The sequence below is a fragment of the Vulpes vulpes genome, chromosome 1 (genome assembly GCF_048418805.1).
Source record: "Vulpes vulpes isolate BD-2025 chromosome 1, VulVul3, whole genome shotgun sequence".
Lineage (NCBI taxonomy): Eukaryota > Metazoa > Chordata > Mammalia > Carnivora > Canidae > Vulpes > Vulpes vulpes.
In genome coordinates, this window is record NC_132780.1 from 22,278,016 (window position 1) to 22,300,293 (window position 22,278).

The 22,278-nt window shown below is 42.2% G+C and overlaps 2 protein-coding genes and 1 pseudogene across 5 annotated transcripts in view; 2 read left to right on the forward strand and 1 right to left on the reverse strand.

Annotated features, from left to right (window-relative positions):
* Positions 1 to 13,377, forward strand: part of LOC112911911 (uncharacterized) — a 25,443-nt gene extending 12,066 nt beyond the window's left edge. Inside the window, exons 1-3 of one of the 4 annotated variants that reach the window (XM_072764562.1) lie at positions 6,514 to 6,839; positions 9,892 to 10,018; positions 11,238 to 13,377. In XM_072764562.1, the coding sequence (XP_072620663.1) occupies positions 9,985 to 10,018; positions 11,238 to 12,781 (1,578 nt within the window). In that variant the 5' untranslated portion in view covers positions 6,514 to 6,839; positions 9,892 to 9,984 and the 3' untranslated portion in view covers positions 12,782 to 13,377. Of the gene's footprint in view, positions 1 to 6,513; positions 6,840 to 6,930; positions 7,247 to 9,891; positions 10,019 to 11,237 lie in introns of those variants that run through there. The other 3 variants (XM_025988605.2, XM_072764675.1, XM_072764617.1) reach the window with 3 other exon arrangements.
* LOC112911913 (vomeronasal type-1 receptor 1) lies at positions 1,616 to 2,581 on the forward strand. Its single transcript, XM_072718838.1, is given in 4 exon segments — positions 1,616 to 1,966; positions 2,173 to 2,279; positions 2,282 to 2,311; positions 2,314 to 2,581. Coding segments are annotated over 4 exon segments (570 nt in total). The 5' UTR covers positions 1,616 to 1,709; the 3' UTR covers positions 2,490 to 2,581.
* A 7,479-nt stretch (positions 13,378 to 20,856) lies between the features above and the next one.
* LOC140600044 (vomeronasal type-1 receptor 1-like) lies at positions 20,857 to 21,865 on the reverse strand (annotated as a pseudogene).
* Positions 21,866 to 22,278: the final 413 nt, after the last annotated feature.

The window sequence follows — 22,278 nt, forward strand, 5'->3', positions numbered from 1 at the left end:
CTGTTATTTACTTCTGATCCTCATAGTTTAGTAGTTTTAACTTTTGCTTCCATTTTCCATAAAATTACCTAATTTTAGTGTTATTTTTGCCAAATTTTAATTAAAAGGCTTGTTTTTAAAATTTATCAATACCAATTGATTTTGTCAAAACAAGATAAGTGAAGGGCTTTAAGATACTTTGCAGGAATTTTTGTGATATATGTATCCCTTGGATTCTTTGATTGAAATATTTATCGTGAAAATTGCAAGTTACATGTAGTTGTAAAAATTGTTACAGAGAGATCCTTTGTGTGTTTTACCCAGTTTCTCCAATGGTGACATTTTCTAAGACCATATTACAGTATCACAACAGTGATATTTGCATTAATACTATCACTGATCTCATACAGATTCTTCTAGTTGTACACAGGGTGTGTGTGTGTGTGTGTGTGTGTGTGTGTGTGTATGTATGTGTTCTGGACAATAGTTTTTTACTTAAGAATATATTCTGGAGAGAGTAGCCTGGGTGGTTCAGTGGTTGAGCATCTACCTTTGGCTCAGCGTGATCCTGGGGTCCTGGGATCGAGTCCTGCATCCAGCTCCCCACAGGGAGCCTGCTTCTCCCTCTGCCTGTGTTGTGTTTCTGCCTCTCTGTGTGTGTCTCTCATGAATAAATAAAATCTTTAAAAAAAAATATTCTGGAGGAAAGTCCACAAAGTCTGTTGTGCTGTAATGGAACCTGTGTGTTCCTAAAAATCACAAAGCTGTGCAAAATCCAAAATAAAAATCACAGGGCTTCTAAAGATCCTCAAAATATCATCAGTAAAACATAAAAAAAGAAGATAGAATCCTAATAAATGCCACAGCACAGTTTTATACATGTTAAAAGTTTGAGAAACACATAAATACTTTAATACAGCATTTAATCTTAAAAGCCAGAAATTTGTTTGTAGAAGTGGGTTGCAGTAGTGAGTTATTCTATGAAGTTATGGAAGGAGGGTTACCCAAAATCAAATGGTTGCCTAAAATTCACCCATCAGAAGTGAATGAGTTTGGCTCATTACACATGGTGAACTGGCATACTCCACAGATGTTTGACTTCTGTCCTTATGTGTGTTTTTATACACCTACGTGACTTGTTTCAGCTGGGTAGCTTTCTGCATTCTAGACTTTTCTTGTAAATGAAAGATGCATAAGCAAGCATAAAAATTTGCTTCATTCTCAAAATGCTCTATAATTTCTCAATTGTGTTGGGAAAAATTCTGAAATAATACTGACTGGATCAGTGTCTGGAGATCTTTACTCGTCTCTACAGTTACGGAGGTCTATTATGTAATTGTGTCCTCATTCATTCACCTGATCCTTAGAGATGATGGACCCTGAGGCTATTTCTTTTTCTTTTTCTTTTTCTAATTCATGAGAGACACAGACACACACACACACACACACACACACACACACACACAAACACACACACGGGGAGGGAGAAGCAGGCTCCCTGTGGGGAGCCAGATGCAGACTCAACCCCAGGGCCCCGGGATCATGCCCTGAGCCAAAGGCAGATGCTCAATCACCAAGCCACCCAGGCACCACCCTGAGGCTATATTTCTAATGCAATTCTTCAGGGAATTGTCTTTGCACAATTAAGCACAAAAAAGCATATAGTGTTAAACCCTGCCTCAAGTGAGAAAACATGAGTTAGGAAAAGCACAGAAAATTACTCTATAGTGATGGTAAGATTTATTTTTGCTTTTTTTCTTACTAAGTCCACTGACTTTGAAAAAATTCAACAACCCTTAGACATTAATAAAATGGGTTCTGGTAAATTGGAATTGGGGATTATCTTCCTCACTCAGACTGGAGTTGGGATCCTAGGAAATTCATCCCTCCTTTGTTTTTATACATTCTCTTTGTTCACTGGACACAAGTTGAGACCCATAAACCTGATTCTCTGTCTGGTCCTAGCCAACATTGTGGTCCTTTTTTTTTTTTTTTTTTTTAAGATTTTATTTATTTATTCATGAAGGACAGAGAGAGAGAGAGAGAGAGGCAGAGACATAGGCAGAGGGAGAAACAGGCTCCATGCAGGGAGCCCAATGCAGGATTCAATCCCTGGACTCCAGGATCACACCCTGAGCCAAAGGCAGATGCTCAACTGCTAAGCCACCTAGGCGTCTCTGTGGTCCTTTTTTCCAAAGGGATCCCTCAAATGATGGTGGCTTTTGGGTCCCAGTATTTCCTGGATGATGCTGCATGTAAGCTTGTTTTTTATGATTACAGAGTGAGCACAGGGGTTTCCTTCATTGCTGTCTCAATGGCTTCCAGGTTATTAAGCAGGATCTAGTCTTTGTATTTGGATGGAGCTCAAGATTAGATCCCCCAAGTTCATTGGCTTCTGTTTCCTCTGCTGGATTCTGCATCTCTTGATAATTTCATATATTTGTATATTAGTGAATGGTCCATTAATTAGCAAAAACAATAGTGTAAAAATAAATGGATACTATTCCTAGAACATGGTAGGGAGATTTAACCTACTATACGCGGTCATATATTTTCCCCCTGACTGAAATAGATGTTAGAACCCTTCGGTGGATTGAAAATGAGGCTGACAGAAATGATAGGTTTCTGATGCTATCCTTTTATTGATTGAGATGCTGATTTAAGAGTTGTGTAGCTTTTGGGGAATATTCACTGAGCTTATAATTATGTGTTTATTTTGCAGAATGCCATGTGTGTCATACAAGACTGGCACTTTGACTGTCCATGTTTGTTCTTCACTTTCATTCAAAGATTTTCCTTTCTCTCTAAACCCATCTCATGATCTGTGGCTCCCTCATGTTTAGCTGATGGCTTCAAGTCATTCTTCCTTCAGAAAAAAGGATAAAGAGTACCTTCTAACTGCATCCCCACCCCCTACTTGAAATGGGTCACTACAGGACTCCCATTCTGTCTCTTCTCTCATCATCACAATTTAAGAAGGGCTTCTGCTCCACCTCCCCAAGTGGGCTCTGGATCCTACCTTCTCTTGACATCTGAAAGGTTTCAGCCCTGCTGTTTCTACTTTATCTCTCCTCTGTCATCTCCCATCAGCATCCAAATATGGTCTCATATCTATTTCTCTGAAAGAAAAACACTCTTGCCTCCACCACAGCTCCATTCCATTCCTGACGTTTCCTGGCTCTTCCTTCCCCACTGCCCATTCCAGTTGGCTCTGTGGCCGTAAAGACTATTCCTGTCAAAGTCACCAAATGACTCCATTTTTGTCCAATGATTACTTCTGCATCCTCAGATCAATTAATTTTGGGGAGTTTTCAATAAGATTGGTTGATGTTGCCCACTCCAGATTTTTCCCCATTACCCTTGATATTTCCTGAACCCTAGACTTATTTTTCCAATTCTTTACTTGACATCCCAATTTGCCTCTCTGATAGATACCTTTCTTTTTAAAGATTTTATTTATTTATTCATGAGAGACACAGAGAGAGAGAGAGAGGCAGAGACACAGGCAGAGGGAGAAGCAGGCTCCACGCAGGGAGCCCAACGCGGGACTCGATTCTGGGTCTCCAGGATTATGCCCCGGGCTGAAGGCGGTGCCAAACCACTGTGCCACCAGGGCTGCCCCCCGGACAGATATCTTAATGTACTTGAAATAGAGCAGTTTTCCCAGCTTTTATCCTCAAAACCTTCTCAGTCATTTTCTGTCACTATGAATAACATCATCATCTTAACAGTTGCTTTATTGCCCTCCAAAAATGTGGCAATTTTCCATCCTTAATTCATCTTTTTTCCTGATCATTTAACCCATGTTTCAGTAAGTCTTATTTTAAATTTTTATTCAGAATGCATCATAGGGGCAGCCCGGGTGGCTCAGAAGTTTAGCGGTGCCTTTGGCCCAGGTTGTGATCCTGGAGACCTGGGAGCGAGTCCCACTTCAGGCTCCCTGCATGGAACCCGCTTCTCCCTCTGCCTGTGTCTCTGCCTCTCTCTCTCTCTCTCTCTCTCTCACGCTCTGTGTCTCTCATGAATAAATAAAATCTTTAAAAGGAATGCATCATAGACAATACTAAACAGCAAGTGACATGGAAGAAAATGGTTAAGCAAATACTTCTTAGATAAAACAACAAAAATAAGTTGTAAGAGAAAAAATGAGAAATTATACTTCTTCACCATTAAGATCTAATGCTCTTCAAAAGGCTCTGTAAAAAAACAAAGGATGAGCCACAGATGGGGAGACAATACCTGCAATCACACATTTGGTAAAAGACTTGTATTCATAATATTTAACAAGTATTAACTAGAAAACTCAAATATTAGGAAAAAAAATTATGGGTAAAAGATTTTGTCAGACATCTCTCTACAAAGAATATAGACCAATGACAGTTATGCACATATAACGTTCTGTGGAAGATGCAAAATGAAATTACTATGCTATACTACTATTTACCTATTTGAGTAGCTAAAACTAAAACGACTGACCATTCCGAGTGTTGGTGATGTTGTGGGGCAGTTGGAACTCTCATACATTGCTGGTGGAACATAACCTGGGACAATTGATTTAAAAAAAAAAAAAACACTTACCATAAAACCCTGTGTTGTATTCAGGGTATTTACCTATGTGAAATAAAAATATGTATTCACAATTTTCATAGTGGCTCTACTAATAATTTCCAAAATCTGTAAACAAAGTTCAAATGGATCTCAGCTGAAAAATCTAGGCTGCGTCCCTAGAGTCATTTACCATTCAGTAATGGGAAGAAGGAACTATTGACACATGAAACAACATGGATAAATCACAAATGCATTAGCTAAGTGAAAGAAGCTAGATTCAATGGTCTTGTGCTGTTTGATTTCATTTATGTGAATCTCTGGAAAAGTGAGTCTCTAACATTCTAGAGACAAAGATCACATATGGTTACCAGTGTCTGTGGATAGGCAGAGGAGCATAGGAGCACAAGAGTTTTTGGTGTGATCAAATTATTCAGTGTATTGATTTTGGTAGTAATTACAAAACTATATGCTGTCAAAAACCCCTAGAGGAATATACAGAAGGGTATATTTTACAGCGTGTAATTTATAATTTAATTTAAAATTGTATAAAGGCAAAGAAGTAGTTATTAATACTTTAGACAGTGTGGGCATTAAAGAACATTCTGATAATGGCATTTGGCCAATAGCTTGAAGGGAATAGGCAGCAAGCCATCCCTGTAGGAAGAAAGTGTGTAGGGTTGGGCCAAGATATGATCATGTTTGTTCTTTAAACCTATTGCAAGAATTGAGGTGTTAATTTGTAAAGAAGCATGCATTGAAAGGTTTGGAAGGGGAAGTGACATGATTTTACTTGGGAAAGATTAGTCTTTCTTCCTACTATTTAAAGATTAGACCATGTATGAACAAGGAAAGTAGAGAGATCATTGAAAGACAACTATAAGAAATCAAAGGTGAGGAGATGGCAGCTGGATCAGTTATTAACATATTTAGTTGAGAGATATAAATAGATATTTTTGTCCTTTGAAAGTAAGTAGCACATGATTTGATCATGAATGCTATGAGGGTTAGTATGGTGGTTAAAGATGGCCTCCTGGTTGGTGTTTTGAGGAAGTAGGATAATGTAGCTATCATGAAGCTGGTGACTACTGGGGACAGCAGAATCAAGCCCATCTGGACATGCTGAATAGGTGAAGAGAGGCATAGGTAAGTTCCTGGAGGAACTGTGATGCACAGATGTAAACTTGACTCATAAATACAGAGAGAATGTCCTTAGAAATGAGGCTGGTTGAGGTTCCCCCACTGTAGTGAGAAGTGTACATACAAAAGAAGTGAGATCAGAAATCTGAGCCTCACTTGGCACTCTCATTTGTGCGTACATTTGTGCCCCTCATATTCCTTCTATCCTTCCCCCTTGCCCTTTCCTGGCTACTTGATCTTGCACCAAGCCTCTTCTCATCTTCTGTTTTTGGCACTTTCTCTACCTTTGTGTTGGATTGTTTTAATCTGGCTCTGCCCATGAATGACTCATCATTTGTCCTCTCAATGTCAACTTGGTTATCAGCTGCACAAAGTGGCTACCCACACCCAGAATACAGAAAGGAGCTCGTTTTTCCCTCCTTTCAGTTTAAACATTTATTCGGCTCCTTTCTCGATTTAACTTTTATTCCCTTCTAATCCTGTCTTCTCCCTCATTCATTTTATTGATACATTTAGAGCAAGAGGAGAACAAGAAGAATACGTTTTGTTAGTAGGTCTTTAGGCGTAGTAGTGAGTTGTGCCGTTTTCATTTCGAAAAAAGAACAATATATTTCAGGATATGGATCAGAAATAAGCTATATATAAAGCGGTACTGCTCATCGGCTTGGATAAATTACTGGTAATTTAAGCAGGAAAGATATTTTCCGAGGGAACCGGAGCCTGGCTTACCCTTGTCCACCTGCTTTAGAGTGGCCAACATGCATTCCTCCTCTATTTGCGTTACCACAACCCTATCTGGAGTCTTCTCTCCTGCCCCTAACCTAAGATTCTCAAGCTAACGAAACTGACTCCAATGCCCGGGGGCACTTACATTTGAAAAGCAATAGCATGATTTTTATTAGCTTCCAGCTACGGAGCGAACGCATTTTGTACTGAGTAACTCTGGAAGGATATGTCCATTTGGATCTGTGTCCCTTTGGGGGCATCTGAAAGAATATTCTTTGGCCTCTGACGCAAGCTCGGCTTCATGGAGTCTGAAATAACACGTTTCTAAACACTTTTGCGATCGCTTGCAACAACGGACCCAGAAGCTTGGATATTGCTCTTCCATAAGGAGGCAAGCTCCAGTCTCTCCTGGGCGAGGCCATTTCCCGGTGCTGCCTGACGCCAGGGAGGTAGGTATGGGGACATCCTGGACGGAGTCTGCAGAGCTGTGGGAACTACGTTACCCAGAATGCTCTGCCTGAACGCCCGGTGGCGCTGAGCCAATGAAGGCTCAGGAGAGGGCACTTCTGCGCGAGCACGTCATAGGGGGGAGGGGATTCCTGGCATACTCTTTTTGGCGGTCATTTTGGTTTCTTAGGGTTTACCTTGGTTTAGAGGTACTGCAACTCTGGTGAGGTGACGGGATCAGAGAAGGGGCGGGAGGAGGCGCCGTCCTCACCGCGCAGACTGGGGTCCACGGCTCGGCGACGCCTCCTAGGCTGCCCCTTACGGGGACTGGGACAGAGACCCCCAGCCCGGGTGTCCGCTCCGCAACCCGAATCCGATGGCGGCGGCCGCGCTCAGGGTCCCGGCACAGGTAAACATTCGTCCCCGGGGCCCTTCCCACCCTCCCTCCACCCAGACCCTCAAGGCCCGAGCGCGGGACGCCCGCTCGCAGCCCTGCGGCCCAGGCTCCGGTGTCCGGGACAGGGAGGCGGCGGTGGGCAGGGGCCCCGCGTGTGAGCGCCGGCGCGCTGGCGTGAGGCGCTCGAGCGGGCTGCGGGGAGCGGGCGGGTTGGGGGTGCGGCGGAGGCGGGAGGACTCTGAGGTCCGGGAACTGGTAGCCTGAAGCGGGGTCACGCCGGGATTGGCGGGCGGAGATGCTGTACCTCTGTTTCGAGGGAGCCATGGATGGTAGTGAAGAGAAGAGGGACACGGTCTGATAGTGTTTTCAGTTTCTCGAAGGTTGCTTGGAAAGAATAGATTGGAAGGGTTTTTGCGAGGACAGTGAGGCCCCGGAAGGTGGCGTTCTCTTGCAAGGCCACACCCCTGGTAAGAGTCCTCGCTGGGGCACAAAGGTTAGACAGTCAGCGGAGGTCACCTGGCTCCGGGGCTGGGCAGGCATATGAGGAGATCTATCTGAGCCCATGGATCCTGGCCATGATGATCTTCCTCTGAGGCCTGCCTCTTTTCACATTTCTGTGGCTGAAGAAATGTTCATGAGGCCAACACAGGTCAGTGGAGGGAGTCTCAGTCCCTTACCTGTCCTGACTCCCTCCCATATGGTCTCTGGAATTTAGGTCTCCTGGGACTCTGTCTGCCACTCTCCCACAAGTGCCCTTGTGTCCTTGTGTCTGGGGGCACTTGAAGAAACTCTAGGCACAGTCCTGAGTCTAGGCTGAGGATTATATGGAAGGATTCTTGTTTCTTGAAAGAGGTGTGGAAGGTTATCCTTGGAACAGTGCCAGTATGTGCAAATACTTGGAAGGTACAACTTAGCTGGGAGTGCCAAGGGAACTGAAGTTTCCTTTTTTTTCCTCGTGGAAACAAGAGGACAGAAGGCAGGGCTGGAGTGGCTGCCTTTGAGGTCAGGTGTCAATTCTGGAGGTAATAAGAAGTTTGATTAAGAGTAAAGTGATCTTACCGAGGTCTTAACAGGTGTCGTGTGGCTGGCTGCATAGTGGAGAATGGACTCTAAGATAAGGGAGGGAGAAGGATGACCAGGAAGGAGGCCGCTGTAATAGGCCAGATGAGTATTGTTGGATGCGGGGGAGGGGCGTGTGGCTGAGGCGGGAGGACTCTCCATCGAGGTGGGAGAAGTGGTTGGATCCTGGACCCTTTTTTTTTTTTTTAAATCAGGTCATCCAGATTTGTTTATGTGGAAGGTGAAGGATAGAAAGGAATTGAGGATGATCCCAAAGTTTTTGGTCTTAACAGCTGGAAGGATGTAAGTTCCATCAACGGAGATGGGGTAGTCGGTAGTGGGATCAGTTTTCAGTGGGGTATCAGGAGGTTTGTTTCAGCCATATTAAGCCTGAGACATTTCAGAGACCACTGAATGGAGGCATTAAGTGGGCAATTGCACACAGTTTGGAAGGTTTCAGAATGGAGCGTCCCAAAGACGATTGCTGCTGTGTCAGCCAGGGTGGAGCTGTTGGTTGCATTGAGAAGGGGGAATCTTCAGATCTTGATGGTAATACTGTTAGCAGTCCAAGAAGATGATGTGGGCCAAGAACTGAGCCTCTGACTTGGACACCTGGTTGAAGGTGAAGAGTATTGGGTACACAGGTGATGGAGAAAATTGGCTGGGGAGAAGTGTGGGCAGGATGATGATCTGGCAGGTGACCAAGGTTTCCAAGGGAAAAGTGAACATGCGAGGAATGTGGAGGCATAGGAGTAATTGTGGCAGGATGATATTCCCTAGGATTTTGTGGTGACCCTTAGGTGGGGCATGAGGTGTTTCAGTCAGTATGGTAGGTTATTTCAGAGTCCATTGTGGTCATCTGTGGGTTGTTAGGCCTGGGGTAGAGGACCAGTGGGGCTAGTTTTGAATGAGGTTTTGGTGTGACTGGAGGGGACAGGAAGTTGAAGAGGGCCAAAGATATCTCAGGTGTGCATGTAGTTATGGTTGGTGAGGTTGAAGCAAAGAACAGAGCCAGCTTTCTATGAAGGGGAGGCTTTCCTAGCAGAATTCTGGACTCCCTTGGTACTGGAAGCCATTTGGAGGTCTGGATAATATTGGATTCCATTTGAGTTTGCCAAGCAAATACTGTCTCAATGCTGTGTGCCAAGTGATGTGAGGAAAATCTAGGGATATCCCTGTGCTATGGGGCAGGAGAGTTGTGGTGGTGGAGGGAGTGCATCTGTGGGTTCCAGAGATGTAAAAGGTGCAGTCTATGCATCACAGGGATGTGGAGAGTGAGTATGAGCTAATGACCCCAGGTCCTGGTATTGGAGTCTTAAGGTTGAATGAAAAGCTCAAATGTGGTTGAGTCTGGGATGCTTAGTCTGGAGGACTGCAGGATTATTGCTTAACAGGAGGGGTGGGGCCCAATGTGCCAGGCCCAGAGTTTAGATGGTGTTTATCTGATGACCTGCTGTTGTTGCTGAGGGCTGACCACAGCCATTAATGGGACCATGAGAGAACACCGGTGGTGCCAATGGGGTGATTTTGTGGGGGAAGGGATTGTGGATCCTTGTGAGAGGGGCTCTTTGGGGTTTCATCTGTCTCTGTCCTGACAGGACAGTGTGACATTTGAAGACGTGGCTGTGTACTTCTCCTGGGAAGAATGGGGTCTCCTTGATGAGGCTCAGAGACACTTATACCACGATGTGATGCTGGAGAACTTTGCACTTGTGACCACCCTGGGTAAGGCCCTCATTCCCTCCCCAGGGATCTGGGCTAAGCCTTTCCACATTTATCCCAGGGATAGCTCTGTATTTCTCCCATCACAAACATGGGCACTGCTTCCTTCCCCAGTTCCCTGGTTAGTTGTGGTCATTAGGGTTGGGCTGAGTGCACTGTCCCAGCATTTCACCAGGGAGGATTCAGGGTCAGTAGCCTTGAGGTTATGCTAATGGCTTCCACCTTGCTTGTCCTTTCACTGTCTGACTCTGTCCAAGTCCACGGCATCTCTCTGTCCCCAATGTTGGCCCCTTCCTATAGTTGATGACATTTCCTGTCTCTGCCTGCTCCAGGAATTATAGTCACTGACATGGTCAGTACTTATGTGGACTATGGTTCTCACAGGAACCTCCTCTGAGGATTTTTTTTCCTTGTAATATTAGTTTTCTTTCCTATGGTCTGTTTATGTGTTAAGTTGCTCTGGGCCAGTGCTGGCCATTCATCTGTCCCGCCTTTTTCCTTATAGCTTGAATCATGCAGGTCCCATTTAGTTCCTGAATCAGAGGTTCTGGAGAGTCCTGGGTACTTCCAGGCCATGGCAAGTTAGACTCAGAGGAGTCTTGGCCCTGAGAAATGTTAAGGCTCATCAAGGCTCCATTCAGATCGTACCAAAAATCTGTCCTATTTCATTGGTGGCTATTGGCCACCTCATTTCTACTTTTCCTTCTTGACACTTGCTAATTTGTCATTTCTGCTCTGAATTTGGTTAATTCCCACCACTCTGGACTCCATATGTCACCACTTCCTCTATTGCTTTCTTTGTAGTGCTTTCTCACATTGACCTGCATATGTTGTGTCATTAAGTGTGCACATATCCTCACATAGTTCTTAAACACCAGCTCTCTTACACTTGGATTTTCCTGAGCTTACATACACCTTTCTTCACTGTTGTCAGCAAGGATTTACTGAAAGCCATTAGCAGAGGAATGAGCTATAGATCCTGCTGCTCCTCCCTGTGCAACACCCCATCCTTATGTTCTTCACCTGGAGAGGTCTCCCTCACTGTCTGACCTTTAGAGGCCCAGTACTGCATAGCAGCTTCTCTACCCTCACCCCAGCTCCTTCATCCTGGTAATAGTGCCATCAGCTCATTCTGATGGGTGTGAGGGACACGTAATTATGATGGTGCTGCCTCTTCCCACTACTGCCTATATGTACTTCACTAGAATTTCTCTGCTTTCAGGTTATTGGCATGGAGCAGAGGATGAGGAGGCACCTTCTGAGCAGGATGCTTCTGTAGAAGTGTCGCAGGTTAGGACTCACCATGTAGGCCCATATCCCAAGAAGACACACCCCTGTGGGATATGTTTTCTGGTCTTAAAAGACATTTTGGGTATGACTCTTGATCAAAGAACACATGCCCAATTGAGACCATACACATGTAGAAAACAAATTAGTTTCATTGCAAACCTTCATCAGCATGGGAAGCAGCACAGTGGAGAGAAACTGTTGAAATGGGCTTCGTTTATGAAGAGCTGCAGGTTCCCCGTGTCAGGGAAATCCTTTACCTGTGGGGAAGTTGATAAGGACTTCCTCGCCAATTCAGGTGAGCTCCAGCACCAGGATATTCGTAATGGGAAGAAACCACACAGTTGCACTGTGTGTGGGGAAGCTATTCACAGTGGGAAAAGCTGTTACATTTGGTGCAAATGCAAGAAAACCTTCAGTCACAAATACACTCTTACTCAACACCTGAGTGTCCACAATGAAGAAAGGCCTTATGAGTGCAGTGAATGTGGGAAATCCTTCACCCGAAGGTTTAACCTCTCTCAGCATCAGAAAGTCCACACCGGAGAAAGGCCCTATAAATGCAACGAATGTGGAAAATTCTTCACCCACATCTCCAGTTTCATTCAACACCAGAGAATTCACACTGGGGCGAAACCTTATAAATGCAGCAGATGTGGGAAATTCTTTGGCCAAAGTTCCAGCCTTATTGTACACAAGAGAGTTCACACTGGAGAAAAGCCTTATGAGTGCAGTGAATGTGGGAAATCCTTTAGCCAAAGCTCCAGTCTCATTAAACATCAGAGAGTTCACACTGGAGTGAGGCCTTATGAGTGTGGCGAATGTGGAAAATGTTTTGGTGACACCTCCACCCTCATTAAACACCGTAGAGTTCACACTGGAGAAAAGCCTTATGAGTGCAGGGAATGTGGGAAATTTTTTAGCCAAAGTTCTGGCCTCATTCAACACCAGAGAGTTCACACTGGAGAAAGACCTTATAACTGCAGGATATGTGGAAAATCCTTTACCCGCAATTCTGACCTCATTGAACACAAAAGAGTTCACACTGGAGAGTGGCCTCACGAGTGCAAGGAATGTGGAGAATTCTTTAGTGACACCCAATTTGCTCAACACGAAAAAATTCACATCAGGAAAAGGCCTCATGAGTGCAACATATGTGCAAAAGCCTTCAGCCGAAGGTATAACCTCATTCGACACCAGAAAGTTCACGACCTCACAGAAAGGCCGTATATGTGCAGCAAATGTGGGAATGTCTTCAAACAGTGGTCTGCGCTGATTCAGCACCAGAAAGTTCACAATGCAGATGGGCTTTATGAGTGCAATGAATGTGGGAAAGCCTTTAGCCGAAGGTGTAACCTCATCCGACACAAAAAAGTCCATACTGGAGAGAGACCTTATGGGTGCAGTGAATGTGGGAAAGCCTTCAGCCGAAAGTCTCACCTCATCAGGCACCAGAGAGTTCACACAGCAAAGCCATAGTCATTCAAGGAACGGGCCTTTTACTTCGATGTCATGATGTTGGAGAAGAGCCTTTGTGAGGGAGCCTATTCCTAATTTTGAACTCATATCTGAATGTACACCACAGGGAAGATTCGCTATAGGTTCCAGGTATGTGGGAAGCTTCTAGGAACCATATTGCACTTCCTAACCTACTTGGGGTCCTTGCTGAAATTGTGTGACTGCGTTTCTGTGGTGTAAGTCATCTCTGCTCTACTGCCTAAAAGACCCCAATGGTATACATCAATCACCCCAATGTTTTAGGAAAGTAGATTGTGTTCGCTCTGGATATAATAATGAGCAGCCTGAGCCTTTAAGGTGATGTCATTCTTTTCTCTATAATGATGTGTATACCTGACCCAGTTTTCTCCTAAAGACCTTATCTAGGGGATCCCTGGGTAGCTTAGCGGTTTGGCCCCCGCCTTCGGCCCAAGGTGTGATCCTGGAGTCCTGGGATCAAGTCCCACATCGGGCTCCCTGCATGGAGCCTGCTTCTCCCTTGCCTGTGTCTCTGCCTCTCTCTCTCTATGTCTCTCATGAATAAATAAATAAAATCTTTAAAAACAAAAAAAGAAAAAGACTTTATCTGGATTCTTCTGGTGGCTTTTAGAGGTTTGTCTTCATGGACATTGTTTTCATATGACACTTAAGGATTTTTCCAGTTTCCATGTCACCAACCCATAAACTGCCTGCCTCACCTTGTTAAGATTTGTGCAGTAATAAAGGCCTTATTGTTTAAGCCATCTCTAATCTTGGGGGTTGTAGTCACTAATGGGTTCCTTTGAAAGCATCATGAAGGGGTAAACAGCTTGTGTGAGACTTCCCAACTTTGGTGTGCCTCAAAGGCCAAGTATGATGGCAAAGAATAGCTCTTTATTTTGGACCTAGTTTGCAGTGTTGCCCAAGGCCTCCAAAGGAAAGACTGTAGGCTTTGTACAGTGGAGAGAAACTGTTGAATCTGGATGCCAAGATTTTGTGGGCCCAGATGTCACATTGAGGAGTGGGCACTTGCAACAGTCCCCAGTGTTTCTGTGATTGGTTCCTTTGCTTATAGTGCGTATCATGTAATGACCACATGGTTAAGGGAAATCTCTTTTCCAGGGCCTTCAGGGGCGCCATGTGCCCTGGTGTCCAGAATTTAGTAGGGTAGTATCACTGGTTTTAACACTAAAGAATCAGGGAATCATAATTGGTGAGAAAACACTAGATTGACAGGAAGTGGTGGAGCCTGCAGCAAACTAGATGGAACATTCCTCTCCTAAAAGTGGACCCACAGCTATTCTGGTGACTGGCTGTGTCAGGTGAGCATGTACCTCCTGGCCTGTGTATCTTGAATAGCTGAGGTGACTGGTAGAGAAAATAAAGGTTTTGTGGATTCCTATGGCTGTTAGCCTTAAGACTGTTACTGTACATACAGGAAAACAAGGACAGAAGGGAGATCTCTTAGTCCAGTGATATGGCCTTTGTGACTACGGTAGAAACATCTTCCATTGCTCAGATATTTGCTACCACTGAGGTAAGACATCCCTCCAAAAGCATTAAGAGGTGATGGAGATAATAGAGGGTTGCCACGCCTGATTTTTTTTTTTTTTTAATGGAGTGGGAGATCCTTTTATTTTGAACCATTGCTTAAAGCTTTAAGTTATAATCACATGCAGTAAACTGCACATATTTAAAGTATATAGTTTGGTAAGATTTGACAGTATAATCCACAAAATCATCATCATTGTGATAATGAATATATAAGCCCCACACATATTTACTTCAATTTTTATTACTCTCTCTGCCCTCTCTGGCTCTCTGGGCAAATTTGGATTTACTTTCCTTTACAGTAGACTACATTTTCTAGAATTTTATGTGATTGGAATCCTAAAGTATTCTTTTTTTCTGATTTCATATATCCTGGATAATTACTTAGATTTAAAAAGTTCATTCCTTTCGTTGCTGAGTAGTATTCTGTTGTATGGATATACCATTATTTGCTCTGTATATCTGTTCCTTGACATCTGGGTTTGAAAGTTTTCTCTATCAAATAAAACTTCTATGAAGATTCACATATATATCTTTATACAGATACATGTTTCATCTTTCTTGTGTTAATACCTCTGAGTGCAATGCCTGAATAATAGGGTAGGTGAATATTTAGCTTTTTAAGAAGTTGCCAAAGTGATCTGAAAGGGTTTTTCTATTTCCTACCAGCAGTATATGAGAGTTTCACTGCCTCCCTGGTTCCTGTGAGACATTGGAATTTCCACTTAATCCCTCCCTCCATAGGGTCCATCTGTGAGGATGTAAAACCACTCAGAGGGGCACCTGGGTGGCTCAGTCGTTGAGCATCTGCCTTTGGCTCAGGTCATGATCCTGGGGACCTGGGATGGAGTCCCACATTGGGCTCCCTGCAGGGAGCCTGCTTCTCCCTCTGCCTATGTCTCTGCCTCTCTCTTTGGGTCTCAAATAAATGGATATATCTTTAAAAAACAACAACACTCAGAACCAGGCTTGAATAGGCTTCTCAGCAACCGAGTCCCACTGCACATGTTGCCTGTAATCTGGTCCCTTTGGTTTTGTGGTGTCCTTCCTATATGACAGGCATAGCAGGAAGTGACAGAATGTTTTCTTATGCTATCTGTGTAAGGAATAATCTTTCTCAATCCATTTGGGCTTGTGGTCTCCTTACCAGTCATATGTATGGCAGATTGGCAAGCAAAATCTAGACTAGCAGTTGCTGCTTCATAAAGATTGCTTGACTTTTTGACACCACATTTTCATTACCATGATTTTCTAGTTTCTTCATATCTAGTAAAGAAGTCACCTTTTGGCTTTCTCTTTCAAAGTTACCTGTAAGCAAAATCACTGTAAAAGGGGTTATGTATAACACCGGAGAAATAGCTATAAAATAAAATGTAAGAGATGCCTGGGTGGCTCAGTGGTTGAGCGTCTGCCTTTGGCTCAAGGTGTGATCCCAGGATCCAGGATCGAGTCCCACATCAGGCTCCTGTGGGAAGCCTGCTTCTCCCTCTGCCTGTGTCTCTGCCTGTCTGTCTCTCATGAATAAATAAATAAAATCTTTTAAAAAATAAAATGTAAGATTTACTTTCAAAGTTAGAAGGATATAAGTAATACAAAAGTTGTGATAATGTGGAAATGCTGGGCATTGAATACAGTGGTTTCATAAAGTACACAATGGATAGGATAAATAGTAATGTCTATACAGGGGCACCTGGGTGGCTGTCAGTTGAGCATCTGCCTTCAGCTCAGGTCGTGATCCCAGGGTCCTGGGATTGAGCTCTGCATCAGAGTTCCTGCTCAGGGTGGAGTCTGCTTCTCTCTCTACCTCTGCATGTGCATATGCTCTCTATCTCTCAAATCTTTTTTAAAAAAGAATGTCAAAAACAAAAAAAGAATGTCTATTGAACTAAAATAAAAAATATTAGGGGTGCCTGGCTGGCTCAGTTGGTAGAACATGCGACTCTTGATCTTCAGGTTGGGAGTTCAAGCCCCAAATTGGGTGTAGAGTGTATTTTGGGGGAAAAAAAAGTGTGAATATATATGATGGGGATTAATAGTAATATATATTAAATTATATATGTTAATATATAATATACTAAAAGTATATGTAAATAAGAATATATATAAAATATATATTATTAAATAAATATCAGTGGAGGAACTCTCAAAACAGTCCTAAAGGGGTAAAACTAGTGGAGATTTTAAAGGAAATCTAAAACCTGACACATTAAAGAAGCAGCAGACATATATCTAGATAATAGAACACAAAGAAGGAGGAAATTACAGAGGGGGAATGTTTGGAAGGGAGAAACACATGCTGCTTAGACCCATTATAATAAGAATCAACGACAGGAGGAAGTTATACACATGCGCAACGAGAGAAATGGAGGAACCCAAGTCAGCAGGCTCATTCCTTTTCACGATTAGTGAATGCAAGTGTACCATGAGATAAGTTCTTAAAGTATTGAAGTAAAAATTATATATACCAAGAAAATCCTCATCCAGCCAACAGACACATGAAAAGATGCTCATCACTAATCATCAGAGAAATGTAAATCAAAACCAGAATGAGTATCACCTCATATTTGTCATAATGGCAAAAATAAAAAACATGGAAAACAAGTATTGGCAAAGAAGTGGAGGAGAAAGGAAACTTCATGCACTGTTGGTGAGAATGCAAATTGGTGCAGCTATTGTGGAAAACAGTTTGAAGATTGCTAAAAAATTAAAAATAGAATTGCCATATGATCCAGTAATTCCACTACTGGGTATTTACACAAAGAATATGAAAAACAATCATTTGAAAAGATACATACACCCCTATGTTTATTGGAGATTTTTTATAATAGCAAGATATGGAACCAAAGTACCATGGACTTTCTTCAGAGAGTTGGAACAAATCATCTTAAGATTTGTGTGGAATCAGAAAAGACCCCGAATAGCCAGGGGAATATTGAAAAAGAAAACCATAGCTGGAGGCATCACAATTCCAGATATCAGGTTGTACTACAAAGCTGTAGTCATCAAGACAGTATGGTACTGGCACAAAAACAGACACACAGATCCATGGAACAGAATAGAGAATCCAGAAGTGGACCCTCAACTTTATGGTCAATTAATATTTGAGAAAGCAGGAAAGACTATCCACTGGAAAAAAGACAGTCTCTTCAATAAATGGTGCTGGGAAAATTGGACATCCACATGCGGAAGAATGAAACTGGACCATTGTCTTATACCATACACAAAGAAACTCAAAATGGATGAAAGATCTCAATGTGAGACAAGATTCCATCAAAATCCTAGAGGAGAGCACAGGCAACACCCTTTTTAAAAAAATTATTTATTTATTTATTTATTTATTTATTTATTTATTTATTTATGATAGAGAGGCGGAGACACGGGAGGAGGGAGAAGCAGGCTCCATGCCAGGAGCCTGACGTGAGACTCCATCCCGGGACTCCAGGATCGCACCCTGGGCCAAAGGCAGGTGCTAAACCGCTGAGCCACCCAGGGATCCCTGCAACACCCTTTTTGAACTTGACCACAGCAACCTCTTGCAAGATACATCCATGAAGGCAAGAGAAATAAAAGTAAAAATGAATTATTGGGACTTCATCAAGATAAAAAGCTTTTGCACAGCAAAAGAAACAGTCAACAAAACTAAAAGACAACCTACAGAATGGGAGAAGACACTTACAAATGACATATCAGATACAGGGCTAGTGTCCAAGATCTATAAAGAACTCATTAAATTCAACAGCAAAGAAACAAACAATCCAATCATGAAATGGGCAGAAGACATGAACAGAAATCCGGGGCTGCCCCAGATTGTGTTTTAATCGCCTCAGCAGCAATGAAAACAAATGATCCAGACACATTGAACAACATGGCTGAATTGTACTGACTAGTACTTTTTATTTCCCTCAGTGGCAGATACAGAGGCATCTATTTAGGAACATTTGTTAAATTCTAAATATATATTAATCCCCTGTGCAAATGTTGTATTTCACCATAAGAGTGTGAAGAAAAAATGGGATAAACCTAAGTGTGGTCCTTAAGTGATAGAACCAAAAAACAGTAATATGTAAGAATTTAATGAAGATGAATTATACATAACCTTCCCAGAAAGCAGAAATGAGAAAGAATTAAAAGTTGGAAAAGAAGAAAAAGAAGGTTGATTATTAGGTTTAACTAGCAGATTTCTTTCTAATGAGATCTCTCATAAGAGGCAAGGTATGAAACAAAAACACCAAATCAATCAGTATGAGTGTGAATTCCTCACAGACTCAGAGAGTGATTGCTTGACTGAAAATCAAGTGGAACAGATCAATCCATAAAATGCAAAAGAAAAAACTCCCAAAATGCTTCATTCAGCTTCTAAAACAGGATGATCACTGTTACTTGGATGCAAAGTATTTCCATTAAGAACATGGTCAGAAACTTGGACAAATGAGTTTGAGTCAAGTTGTGACATGGAATGATGGCTGGAGTTTATAGGTTGTAAATCTGTTTTCTCCTCTTCAGATGAACATGAGGATACTTAGCTTATAGATGAGTTGTATGAATAAATTGTTAGCAGACCCCTAGAAATAAAATAATCTCAGACTCACTGTTAGAAAATATGAAATCTGCTGTAGAACCTATAGACCAGTAAGGTCAGGGGACAGACCTGCAGTTCAGGAAAGAACTGACAGCAGTCATTAGAGCAGGTCTGGGAAAACTCACTGAGATGTGTCTGCCTGAGTCAGAGACAGAGTCATCACAGATAAGGAAACTGCTGTATCCTTTGTGGCTTCATTAGGTGTATGGATTAGGTGTCATTGGGCTAAGGTTCCATTTTAAATACAGTGTTTTCTCATCAACTATTCAAGAACTAATTGGTCTAGGAATTACTTTAGGACTACAGAGGACAAAAGTTAATTGGTGATCTGTAGGTAATTGGAAAGCATTTAAGTCAGGGTGATTTAGAGAAACACGCCCTAACTGATAGTGGATTGTGTGTGAGTGGATGTCATAGGAAGGACAAGGCCTCATCATAGGCTATTGTGGAAACAAGCTCAAGAAACAGTTGCATGGTGCATGAATTTTTTAAATAAAAATTAATTGGACTTAAGGAGGCCTATAAATGTCATCATTTTCTATGTGCAAATAAACGATAAAAGGTTATACATTCTCAAAGACAGCATTCAGTCTTAGGATTTATCACAATTAACTATAAAATAGTTGTAAAATTATCTGGACTCTTCAGGAAAATTAACAGGTTAAATTAAAATCCTTAAAGACGATATGAACAGCCTGAATTAAATAAAAGACATCCCAGAGGAAAAAATATACTTAATAATAAATGTGAGAAATAGTAAATGTGAGAAATGCTTACTTAAGTTCTTGAAAGTTTGCCTTTTGTTCAAAATAAAAGCCAGTGATTGAAGATTGGAAATGCTAGATTGAAAACTATTAAACCAAAATACTTTTTTAAAAAGAGTTTATTTATTTATTTAGTCATGAGAGACACAGAGGGGGGTGGGCAGAGGGAGAAGCAGGCTCCACGCAGGGAGTCCAATGTGGGACTTGATCCCGGTACTCCGGGATCACGCCCTGGGCCAAAGGCAGACGCCCAACCGCTGAGCCATCCAGGCACCCCTAAACCAAAATACTTTAATAAAAATTAGGAGTCAGAAGAAGTTTATCAAAATAAAACACATTTAATTATGTATGTACTAAATAACGTGTAAAAAGCAAAGGTGATGATTCACACATGTTACTGAACCCCTTCATTGACCGTTGCCAATGTTAGGACAAAGTTTAGAATTCATGTTTAATCTATGGTATTCTGCCACAAACACTAGTTTTGTTGTTTAAGTTTGCATGTGTGGGAGATGCCTGGATGGCTCAGCGGTTGAGGGTCTGTCTCAGGACGTGATCTTGAGGTCTGGGATCGAGTCCCACATCAGGCTCCCTGTAAGGAGCCTGCTTCTCCCTCTGCTTGTGACTCTGCCTGTCTCCCTTTTTCTGTGTCTCTCATGAATAAATAAAATCTTTAAAAAATAAAAAATAAGAGGTTGCATGTGTGGGTGATGGACATTAAGGAGGGCATGTGATATAATGGGCACTGGATATCATATAAAACTGATGAATCCCTGATCTCTACCTCTGAAACTAATAACACATTATATGTCAATTAATTGAATTTAAAATTTTAAAAAATGTTCCATGTGCATTCCCCACATGGGCCATTCCAGATATTTTCCCTCATAGGGAAAATAGGTACAGCCTCATCCATATACGTTTAGAAAAAAATATTAAAGTTATTAAAAGCCCTTCTTTTAAGCTAGACATAGGGGACATTTTGCTTATGTTGACAAACTTGGTAATTTTCATACATTCTATCTTCCTAAAGGACCTTGAACTTAGTTGAGGAATATAGAATGTGTGTATTAAGTAATCATTGCATATTGTATAATTCTATTTTGGCTATACTTATAGCTGTTTGAGGGCGGGGTGTTAATCACTGGCTATCACAGGTTCCTGGAATTGCAACTAGCCCCAAATAGTCACCTATATATTAACAAAGGGTAAAATGAAAAATAGATTTATCTGCACAGATCAAAAGCTATACAACTGTTTTACCAGCTAAAGGAACATTGTTTTCCTTGTCCGGTAGGCAAGGCAGAACTGAGAGACATGCATATCACTGATGATGATCACAAATGGGCTGAATGTTAGAAAATATGATGCTATAACAGTATAATAAACAGCAGTGTTTACTAGCCACTGGTTTGGACTTGAAATAAATACTAGGCAAAGAGACAAAATGGAAGAGAGGAAATAACAGCAGACAAAGGAGCTCACCAGGATCAAGACGGTACATGTGGCTCTGGACTCATGGGAAGGTCTGTGACAAAGTCTGTGGCTATGAATTTGTTGGACTCGCTGCTTGTGCCTGAGCAGGACAAGGAATGGGGAGCAACTAGCCCAGACCATGATGCTCAAACATACAAAGTCAAAGTTACCTAATAACAGCATTTAGTGAGCCTATAAATTTATCTTGTGGTAGTCCAGAACAGTAGACATGTTTTTTTCAAACTAAAGTTTTTGCTGTTCAGTGGCCCAGTCACTCTTATTGGAATGTAGATATTTAACAGGAGATGCAAGATCCAGCAGAGGAAACAGCAGAAGCCAATGCACTTTGGAGATATTCTGAGTTCCATCACCCTAGGGATATTAGAATGAAGCTTAATGGCCTGGGAGCCACTCAAAAGGCAAGTGATGCTGAGGGAAACTCCTCTACCCACTCTGTATGTAAAAGACAACTTTACATCCAATGTCATCCAGGAAGTATTTCCATCCAAAATCTGCCATGGTCTTGAGGGATCCCTTTGGACAAAAACACCAAGGAGTCGGCTTAGACCAGTTGGTTGAAAATCAGGTCTTTGGATTTCATCTTGGGTCTAGTAATCAAAGTGAAGTTATAAAGACCAAAGAGGAGGAAATTTCCCAGGGTCTCCACTCCTTCTGAATGAGGAAGATGAACCCCATTTCCAAGTTGGAAGAGCCCATCATATCAATATCAAATGGAAATCAGTCTTTTAAAACATTTTTGAAGATTTTATTTATTTATTCATGAGAGACACAAGAGAGAGGCAGAGACATAGGCAGAGAGAGAAGCAGACTCCCTGCAGGGAGTCTGATGTGGGACTCTATTCCAGGACACGGATCATGACCAAAGCCAAAGGCAGGTGCTCAACCACTGAGCCACCCAGGTGCCCTGCAAATTGGTCTTTTCTTTATAGTGGAAATCAGTCTTCATTGGAGTTGAAGATCTGGAGAAAACCCCATATGTATATATTACTATCTCCTGTTTCCTGTAGGGCTTTTCATTAACCACATTTTTTCCACATAAAGAACATTCAGAATATGTCCTGAAAGGCAAACAAAAGGGGGCACCTGGGTGGCTTATTTGGTTAAGGGTC